This window comes from Pituophis catenifer, unplaced genomic scaffold, assembly GCF_029215685.1.
Source record: "Pituophis catenifer annectens isolate HBS135680 unplaced genomic scaffold, rPitCat1.0.hap2 SCAF_2, whole genome shotgun sequence".
Taxonomy (NCBI): domain Eukaryota; kingdom Metazoa; phylum Chordata; class Lepidosauria; order Squamata; family Colubridae; genus Pituophis; species Pituophis catenifer.
The window spans coordinates 35,486,272-35,497,380 of record NW_027256882.1 but is presented as its reverse complement, the minus strand read 5'-3'; the positions used below and the strand labels follow the sequence as shown (position 1 = coordinate 35,497,380).

At 37.7% G+C, this 11,109-nt stretch overlaps 1 protein-coding gene across 1 annotated transcript; it reads right to left on the bottom strand.

Annotated features, from left to right (window-relative positions):
- Positions 1–462: 462 nt before the first annotated feature.
- Positions 463–11,109, bottom strand: LOC139309348 (galectin-1-like). Its single transcript, XM_070933408.1, has 4 exons — positions 10,924–11,109; positions 2,789–2,865; positions 1,611–1,782; positions 463–641 (listed from the first exon to the last, which is right to left on the bottom strand). Exons 1-4 carry the CDS (start codon positions 10,933–10,935, stop codon positions 495–497), a joined length of 408 nt encoding a protein of 135 aa, XP_070789509.1. The 5' UTR covers positions 10,936–11,109; the 3' UTR covers positions 463–494.

Below are 11,109 nucleotides of genomic sequence, written 5' to 3'. Positions count from 1 at the left end.
AACTTGTAATTCACCAGCAGCCCCAGCCATGAGGTGTAACACAGCAACCTTGGACTCCTTGCTTCCTTTTAGGCAAACTCTGTTGGCTAAGTAAAATTGCCCATTTGGTTTGAATTTGTCCAAACTCAAGTTAACCCAAGAAGTTTCATAGCTAGACGGTGTAAGAAGAGATTTGCTTCTTAACTCTGCTCTCCCAGGCAGCCAAAATTTAGGAATAGTCTGGTGGCATCTTTGAAAACTAATTCTTTTATTTAAGGCATAGGTTTTCATGAACTGCATCTGCATTTGATGCCTTCACAGAATTAGTGTCAAAAGATTCTACCAGACATTTCTTCATATTTGAACAGGAAGCAAAATTGGAATTACTGCATGCAAATAAAATATAAACCAGCAATTTGTACGGACGAGCAAAGACTGAACGATGGAATCAGGCAAGGATAGTCTCAACTTTATTCATGCAAGTTTTATTTCGGGCTTCATAACCAGGGATGGGCTCAATCAAATTTGACAGTTTTAATTCTCACATCGCCAACAATGGAGAAGTATTCTGCTGTATCTATTTCCAGTCGATTTGGGAACTTGAGTTCTTCCCCCTTGTGCATTTTCACAGTGATTTGTTTGGCATCAAAGCAGACAAAGAGCTGGAAGAAATGAAAAAGAAAGTCTCTTGAGATATAGTTTATTATATTAAGATGCTAGAAAGTTCGCAAGAAAGAGTGCATCTGTTTGGTGTCATTCTTGAGGCATTAGGCTAGAAATCGGGAGACTGCAAGTTCTAGTGCCTTCTTCTGGGCACAAAGCCAGTTGCGTAATTTTGGGCCGGTCTCCTCCTCTCAAGCCCTGGGAAACAGGCAAGAGCAAACCTCTTCCAAACCCTTGCCAAGAAAACTACCAGGATTTCTTCTGAGTAGTCAACCAGGAGCCAAAGGCTGACTTGAAGGCACACATAAAGACTATGCACACACACACAAATAAAGATTGGAGCCTTAAAACCAAAACATTTCGTTAGCTCCCGTGAATGTTCATCAGCTAGGGCCGTGATGGCAAACCTATGGCAAATGTGCCCAAAGTGGCCCGCGAAGCCATGTCGCCCGGCACGTGTGGCCTTGCCTGTTTGTCTTCTGGGTTTATGGTGCACATGCACTCGGTGCCAAAAAGGTTCGCCATCCCTGAGCTAGGGTATAAATCAAGTAAGTAAATACAGCAAACCTCGGTTAAAAGCTACCACTTCCAAGAAAGCAAATATCCAACTTTAGACACCATCGAAGGCAATTGGCAAATTAGCTTGCCAGGTCATGTAAATTCAGAACGGCATTCTCATAATGGTAAAACACCATTTTTTAAAAAAAAAAAAAAAACTTATTTAATCAATCCACAAGTCATGAATTGGTTTCAAGCAAAGCCATTCCTTCCAATACAGCCACCACCCCAATCTTGTCCAAAGATGTCAACCTTTCTGTTTATCTTGAGGTAAGCTACTTTGCTTTTATTGTGATTAGTTGTAGAGTTCAGTTCTTCTCAACCTGGTGCCCCTCCGGGTCCGATAGCCATGCTGGGGTTTTGGTATCTGGAAGATACCAAGTGGAGGGGAGGCCAACAGTTTTTCTTACCTTGAATTCTTCCCCCTGTTGGAAAGGGAATGCTGCCTCCCTGACTTCCATTCCCCATTCGCCACACGTTTTGGAATTGCAAATAATGGTCCTAACATCCCCGTAACTCTCGAAGCGAGGGTTGAAGTGAAGGACCAGTTCAGATTCATTCTGGCCCAGGTTGATGGCAAAACTGGAAAGGACAAGTTTTGATCATTAGTAGACAGCCCAAGAAATCTATGGTCACATTCAGACCTCTACATCCACGGTACACGTGCAAATATAAAAAAAGAAACCATAAAGAGGAGATGTCCAGAGCAGTCCTACTTACAAAGGCTACTCTGGGACTTTCATTTTTATTTCTCAAGTACACAGGAAAGGATTATCCCTTTCTCCTCTGGACTAGAAAATACAATCTGGTTGCATTAGAACAGGGGTCTCCAACCTTGGCAACTTTAAGCCTGGCGGAATTCTGGGAGTTGAAGTCCTCCAGGCTTAAAGTTGCCAAGGTTGGAGACTCCTGCATTAAAATAGCTTACACAATGATGAGAGTAATTTGGGATCTGATCCAGAAATAACCAATTTATGAATAAATGTTGGACCTTTGACTCAAAGATTAGACCTGATGTGCAAAAATATGTTCACATTCTTATTCTATATGCCTGGCAAATTTTAACTCCCTGCCTTCCCTGGTTCAGTATTTTTCCAATATCAGCATGAAATATGCAGACTTCATCAGCTCCCAGAATTTCCCCAGCGGGCAAACATGGGAGTTGAAGTCCACACATCTTAAAGTTGGCAACTTTGAAAAACACTGTCCTTGTACTCCACATGCACATGCAAAAATATCTGAATTGCAGAACAATTCCAAGCTCAGGCTTTTTTTTCCAAGTCAAAGACCAATATGCTTCATTTTCTATGTGTTTTAAATGGTGCTTGAAGGATTTTATATTATTTGGCATTCATTAACGGGAATATCATATAATCATGCAAAGACAATTCATTGTTACATTTTTTTTTAAAAAAACTACCGGGTTCTCCAAAAAAATTACAACAAATGATAATTTAAAGGACATGTACAGGTCCAACTATCCACTGAACAAAAATGGATTCAGTGTCCCTTTATTACAGAATGAATTCAACCCAATATCCATCCAACCTAATATTCTTTTGTAATGTTAATTCTATTAATGACAAACCTTTTGGCATCTAATTCTATCTTGCCTTTCACTTTGATGCAATCGCCAGACTTGATTTTCATATGAGCAACCAGTTCCTAAAAAAAAGAAGAAGAGCAAAGCTTGGTTTTTCTTTTTTTCTTTATATAAAATGTCTATGGAAAGCAATTTATAGGATTTATCTGAGCAGCAGGCATTGTACTACCGTTAAGTACTTTTCCAGTTCATTTTTTTTTAGGAGAACGTCTCTTTTCATGCAAAAAAAAGCACTCGTTCCTCCTTTGTGCTTATATGTGCTTCCCTTTTTATTTTTATAGATTAAAAGACACAAGGCACAAGATGTTATTTTAAAATAAATTACACGTATTTCAAATTCTGGACATGTTTTCCCAGAAACCCAAGATTGTTTTTCCACCAGCTTGAGTTTCCACAAATTTTCCATCTCTACTGTAGACCATAGCTAAATTCTCACACACTGTGATTTCACATGGTTTCATGAATAAACCACAATTGACTAGATCAGGGGTCTCCAACCTTGGCAACTTTAAGACTTGTGGACTTCAACTCCCAGAACGCCTCAGCCAGCAAAGCTGAGGAATTCTGGGAGTTGAAGTCCACAGCTCTTAAAGTTGCCAAGGTTGGAGACCCCTGGCCTAGGCAGCCTTTCTTCATTCTGCATTTCAAGGTCCTTCCCACATTCCATTATAATTTGTATTTTGCAAGCCTTACAAATATTTGGGTTGCACATATTAAATCAAAGCTAAGCAAACACAAATTAAACTTTAGCATAATGTGTGAAGCTTGTTTTGTTTAGGCTAAGCTCCTGTAAACTTAATTGCTTATGAATAAAGTTATCCTAGCTAGAAAAACTAGTATACATGAAGCTCAGTACAAACAGCTTTCCATAAAAAGTTTATGTAAGGAAAAGAAAAATGAGCTTGCAATTCAGTATGAGACTTAAGCTGTATTGAAACTCAGGAGATCAAGTAATTGGGGCAATTTCAAATAGTTTTGTAAATACAAAGTGTTGCAATATTTTCAGGATCAGACTCAATAAAGATAATAGAAGTTATAGGTTTAAATATAATTCTCTTTAATCATAATAGGCATTCTATATTCGCTGAATATTCAAGATAGAAGCAAGGAAAATGGGGAGGATGGCTCCTTTTATATACAAGGGGCGGAGCCAGGAATGGGAGTGGTAAATTATGAATACATTAAAGCTCAAGTAATAAGTTAACCCCTGATGTTCCATATATATACATTATTTACACATTAGAGAATAAGGCATTTACATCTGACAAATCCCCCTCTAAATGCCGGTTCGTTATACAACACCAGTTACATTCAGATTCAGGACAATATAATACATATAATTTAGAAGTTAAATATTTGTGTTGTTTAGAAGGTAAGGGTTTTGTTAATATGTCAGCTAATTGTTCAGAAGTATCACAATGTATTGCTTTGATGAATCCGTCTTGAGATAGTTGTCTCACGTGCTTAAATTTTATATCAATATGCCTGGACCTTTGTCCAATTGCATCGGATCTAGAAATTTCAATGGCCGCTTTATTATCTTCATGCATAATAAAGGGTAAAGTAGGTTTCTTCCAAACATCTGTGATCAAATCATTGAACCATACAAGGTTATTTGCAGCTTTAGACAAGCAAACATATTCTGCTTCTGTGGTAGAGGTGGCTACCAGTTCTTGTTTACCAGTATACCAGTAAACTGGACAATCGTTCAATAGAAAAACATAACCAGAGGTACTCTTTCTGCATGATGTATCACCGGCCCAATCTGCATCAGCATAACAAGTAATTTTTGGTTCTTTGTCATTATTGGGTTCCAATATTAAACAAAAATCTAATGTACTTTTCAGATATCTTAAAATTCTTTTGACAGCTTCCCAATGATACAAGGTTGGTTTGCTAACATATCTTGACAATAAATTGAGAGGTAATGCAATATCTGGCCTAGTCCAATTAGATATATAAAGGAGTGAACCTATAATTGATCTGTAAAATGTGTTGTCTTTAAACTCAGGGGAAGATTCATCATTGTTTCTAAGAAAATCAGTTTGCATAGGTGTGTCACATGTTTTGGCATTATTTAAGTTACATTTGTTTAGGAGTTCAATGATTTTATCTTTCTGAGTAAGTTTGAATCCCCTTTTTGTTTTGTTAATTTGTACACCAAGGTATTTATTCACTCTACCTAGTGATTTCAATGAGAAGTGTTCGTTTAATTTATTTACAAAGATTTCCCTGCTCTCTTTATGCTTTCCAATATATAAAATATCATCCACATAAATTAATACAAATTCAATATGATCATTACTCTTTTTTACAAAGAAACAGTTATCAGCAGTGGTGGCGTTGAAATCCATGGTCTTTAGTACTTTTACCAAACAATCGTACCATCTTTTGCCAGATTGCTTCAATCCGTACAGACTCTTATTTAGTAACCAAATTTCGTTCTTATTAGTGTATTGACTGTGTGGTGCTCTTACATATATTTCCTTATCTAATTTTGCATGTAAGTATGCAGTCTGTATGTCATATTGAAACACGTCTAGATTGAGTGCAGATGCTACTACAAGAGCTGTTTTGACACTCTCTGTTCTCACTGTGGGTGAATATGTGTCAGTATAGTCTTCTGGATATTTTTGTGCATAACCTTGTGCAACTAGTCTGGCCTTGTATAAGGTATTACCTCCTTCTAAATTCTTAATTTTATAAATCCACCTGGTACCTATAATTGTTTTATCCTTAGGTGCGATCGCAGGTGTGAATACATTTAATCCTTGTAAACTTTTCATTTCTTTTTCCATAGCTAGTTCCCATTTTTCTCTTTCTTCACGGGGAAGTTTCAATACTTCCTCATATGTATTAGGTGTTATTTGTTCCCCATCCATATGCATAATATAATCTTTGTATTTATTTGGTATTTGGTTTCTATTATTTCTAATATTTCTTTCAGGTTTGCTATGGTTGTCATGCAAATATCTGGCTTCCTTTTTAGTTAATGTGTCTGTCTTTATTTTATGCTGACTATTTGTCCAAGTTTTGGTTTTGTTCTTACTTTTGCTAATATTTTGATTTTCTGTTGTTCCTTCCTCGCAAGGTATATTATCTTTGCTTTTATTAGGAAAAATTTCATTAAGGTGCAACTTAGACCAATTGGCCTGCTCATGAAACACAGCTGTTCTGGATACTATAAATTTGTTATTATTATCGATGAATCTGTACCCTTTGGTTCCAGTTTCGTATCCCATGAATCTTAATCTCCTGGATACGTTTTCTCCCTTTCTCCTCAATTGTTTAGGTATGTGCACGTCTGCAGTAACTCCAAATATGTGCATGTGTGCTAATTTAGGTTTTCTATTGTACATCACCTCATATGGTGTCTTATTCACAATACTGGACCATGTTCTATTTTGAGTGTAATTTGAATAATGTAAGGCTTCTGACCAAAATTGTTTGCCTAAACCAGCATCCTCTAATGTGCATCTAATCATGGTTTGTAGTGTGGAGTTCTTTCTCTCTGCAATCCCATTTTGAAAGGCAGAAAATGGATTGGACGTGAAATGTAGCATCCCTCTATCCTTTAACCATTGGGAGAATTCTTTAGACATGAATTCACATCCCCTATCTGTCATAATTTGTTTTATTCTGATATTATGTTGTGTTTCTATGCGTTTGTAGAATTCCTTAAATTTCTGAAAGGTTTCATCCTTGTGCTTTAATGTGTAAACAAAACCATAGCGACTGTAATCATCCACTATTGTTAGGAAGTAACGTTTTCTATAGGTAATTGATGGAGTTAATGGACCAACTAAGTCCATATGTACCAAATCAAAAATATTGTTAGTTGATCTGTTAGATTTTTTTGGTCTAGGACTGGTTTTTAGTTTGGTGGATTTACATACTGAGCATTCTAAATAATTTTCACAATTTTTTATTTTTACATCTTCTGCGTGTTCAGTCATTTTTTGTACTACAGGAAAGCTTGCATGTCCTAACTTCCTGTGTAAGATATGAGCACACTCATCATGAATTGGTTTACCTATTTTTGGTTTCTTCTCATTGTGTGTATTTTTGTTATCATGAGTTATTTTACATTCATCATTGTCACTGTTATTGACATTTTCATCATCTGCTTCAATACAATCTTCCATATTTGAATCAATGTTATGTAACCATCTTTCTTTGGTTATCAGATAGGGTAGACCCCCTTTTATCATCACAGTGCCTATATTTGTTTTGTTCTTTTCTATAGTTGCTTTCCCCTTTGAGAAAACTATATTGATGTCAGATTCTCTGCTTAGTTTTATAGCACTTAGTATGTTGTGAGGTATTTCTGGGATTAATAATACCCCCTCTATTTTCCCTAAACCAGGCAAGGTCACATTTCCTCTGCCTAATACTTGAACCTTTTCTTGATTAGCTACCTTTATCACAAACTTATCTTCTGTAAATGAAGATAATATACTTTTGTTATTAGTGGTGTGATTTGTTGCACCAGAATCAATAAGCCAATTATTGTTCTCATCTTGTTGTGTTTTGGTGCTGTCTTGTTTATTTAGCCCATTTAGTGACCCAGATTTTCTCTCTTTTGAATTTTCTCTACCCCCTCTACTTTCTCTGTAGTTTGGTGGGCTTCTATATTTGTGTCTATCTGTGGAAGATTGTCTGTAATTGTATTTGCTCCTATATTCTGGCCTATGTCTCTCCCTTGGGACTTTGGGACAGTCTCTTTTACTGTGTTCCCTGGATCCACAATTGTGGCATCTAAAGGCCTCATTATATTTATCTTGAAAGACTACTTTCCTAAAAGATTTGTGTTCTGTTTGGTTATCGGAACGATTTTTTCTTGAATTGTCTTCTGCTATCAATTTGTTAGATAGACTTTCTATTGATAAATATCCCAAATTAATGGTATCTAAGTGTGACATAAAGCTATCCCATGATGGATCAAGTGAATTGATAATAACACTTTTCATAGTTTGATCTGAAATCACTTCCCCCCTCAATTGCAGCTCAGCTCTTATTTTGTTTAGATTTATCAAATGTTCACTTATAGAAACCCCTGGTTTCACTCTAGAAGAAAAGAAATCCTTAGACATTCTTGTGGTTGTGGCTACGCTATCGCTGTGAAATAGATTAAACATGCATTGAATTATTTCTGATACAGTTAGGTTTGGTTTGATGCTATGATACATTGCAGGAGACACGCTAGAAATTATTATGAAAAATGCTCTATGATGTAAACAGTCTATTTTTAAAGTCCAAGGTCTTCTTGGAGGACTAGTTATAAAGAATAGTAAATTTTCTTTCATAAAAATAACCTGAAGCTGTTGGTACCACTCTTGTAAATTAATGCCATCAACTCTAAGTTTTGGGAAGTCACTGGGTAAGTTCCCCACATTATTCTGTCCATTACTTACAACCTGAGGCAGTCCGTGGTCTCTCAAGTGCAGGAAATTACAGAACGGCATTGGGATGCTTGTAACGAGTCTGCGCGGTTCTCTGGCCAGTTCAAGTCTTTCGGGGCCGTCTACGTAGTTTTGCACATGCGCGTTGCTCATTTCTTCTTTGGCGCCGTTGTGGAAGGTTCTCTCCATTTCAGCTCTCTCGATCCGCTCCTCTTCAGATGAGTCGGTCTCTGGCTCGGTTTTTGGGGCTTTGGTGATGGCGGCGGTTCTTCTCTTTCTCTTGTGTGTGCTGGCACTCGATTCTGTCTGCTGTGTAGGACGGAATCGGCATGGCTCTCTGGGCTCGGGTGTCGTCGTTTTCGAAGTCAGGATGGGAGCGTGCAGGTCTTGAGTTGTCGGTTTGATTGCTTGCTTCTTCGTTGATGTCTTAGAAATTTTCAATCTTGGCCCAAAAGCAGCAAAAAGTGTTTTCATTGCTGACTCTACTTGAGACTTTGTTAAATCGTCTTCACTTTCTGATTTTGGTTCATCTGAAGAGTTTGAGACTTCTTTTTCACTTTCTTCGTCTGATAGCGTTTTTCGCGCCAGAAATTTTGAACTGAGCGTTTTGATTGGCTCTGCTTCACTCTCTTTTGAAGTTCGTTGAAACCAAGATGGCTGCCGTTCAAAATTTCGCGCGGGGTCACATCTTTTCTTTTTTACAACTATTTTCTCAGTAGTCATTTCACTCACAGTTTTTTGATCTTTGGGTTTTTCTTTAATGATGTTTTTCTCTCTCGCTGCTCCGCTGTTCCTCAGCATCTCTTGGAGGTCCGCGATGAGGCTTTCATCATTCTTTTGGCTTTTTAGTATTTTTAATATTTCTGACCTGAGTTCGTTATTTTCTATCTCGATTTCTTCCTGGTCGTTATTTTCACTCATCAGTTCTTCTTCTTCAGTGGTGTATTCTTCGGATTCTCTCGAAATCGCATTAGTGGATTCGTTGATCATCTCTTGATCAGTTTCTATTTCTTTGCTGTAGGCCCTGGTGTTGGGCCTATCTTTCTTGGACATTTTTAATTACTTATTGAGTCAATTAACCATCCTCTGCTACCAGCTTGTTGCAATATTTTCAGGATCAGACTCAATAAAGATAATAGAAGTTATAGGTTTAAATATAATTCTCTTTAATCATAATAGGTATTCTATATTCGCTGAATATTCAAGATAGAAGCAAGGAAAATGGGGAGGATGGCTCCTTTTATATACAAGGGGCGGAGCCAGGAATGGGAGTGGTAAATTATGAATACATTAAAGCTCAAGTAATAAGTTAACCCCTGATGTTCCATATATATACATTATTTACACATTAGAGAATAAGGCATTTACATCTGACACAAAGCATTGATGCAAAGGCACGTAGTACAAAGTTTGTGCACACTGCAGAGAAAAGAGACAATATTTTCTCACAGTGAGGAGCCAAGTTTTGCTAAGGAAATTAGTGAAAGCAGTGGAAAATAAATATCTTTGTTCATTCCATAATCCTATTACACACATAAGGATAATATTCAATTCACAACACTTTAAAAATGGATTGGATCAAAATGTGGAAAAGCAACCTGACAGGCTGGGTTAATTGCCCTCAGTGTCTCATATACTATAGCCGTGTTTCTTAACCGTGGTTAGTTTAAGATGGGTGGACTTCAATTCCCAGAATTCTGAGAGTCAAAGTCCACCCATTTTAAACTTGCCAAAATTGAAAAAACGCTGTACTATAGACTCTCCCACCAGGGCTGTCGAAGAGGGAGGAGGCTACCTTAGCGTATCTTTCTCCAGCTTGTAAAGCACAAAGGGTCTCCCACCCAAAATTGTTTCCAGCTTGGATCAAGTCTTAGTGAGGCACACTTGGAGTATTGCATCCAGTTTTGGTTACGTTACCAAAAAGTTGTTGAGACTTTGGGAAAAGCGCAGAGAAGAGCAACTAAGATAATTAAGGGCCTGGAGACTAACACATATGAAGAATGTTTGCAGGAATTGGGTATGGCTATTCTAGAGAAAAGAAGAATTAGGGGGTGACATGATAGCAGTCTTCCAGTATTTGAGGGGCTGCCACAAAGAAGAGGCGGTCAACTTACTTTCCAAAGCATCAGAAGGCAAGACAAAGAAACAATGGATGGAAACTAATCAAAGAGAGAAGCAACCTGGAATTAAGGAGAAACTTCCTAACAGTGAGAACAATTAACTAATGGAACAGCTTTGCCTTCAGAAGTTATAGGTGCTTCATCACTGGAGGTTTTTAAGAAAAGACTGGACAGGCACCTTTCTGAAATGGTGTAGGCAGGGTCTCCTGTTTGAGCAGGGGGTTGGACTAGATGACCTCCAAGGTTCCTTCCAGCTCTATTCTGATTGATATCTGACCAACATCCAATAAATGTTCCCTTTAGTGTATTTTAATACGAGCGTCAGTATAACTTTTGCACTTCTGACAAAATGCTTAAACTTGTTTTACACCAAACTTCTAAACCAATGGGTTTTTTTTTTTTTTCAACTTCGCAAACTCGAAGATGGGTGGACTCCAACTCCCATGCTGGCTAGGAGATGCTAGGAGTTGGACTCTCCACCCGTTTTCAAGTTGCCGAGCCGCAAAACTGTTACTCTCATCTCTTCCCGGCTGCGCAACATCAGCACTTCTGTATCCCAGGAAAATATATATATGTATACATTGACTTTTCTACTCACCGTTGCCATCATTTTTTCGATTTCTCGGAGAAGTCGTAGCACAACCTGCAAACCAAACCGATTCCTTTAATTGTCCCAGGCTCTTTTCCCAGCAATCTTGAAATAGCTTTCAGCTGCAGGTGCTTTTTTTTACTACCAGCCAATCAGGAGTGAATCGCCGAGCACCAATTAACTACTAGGTGGAGA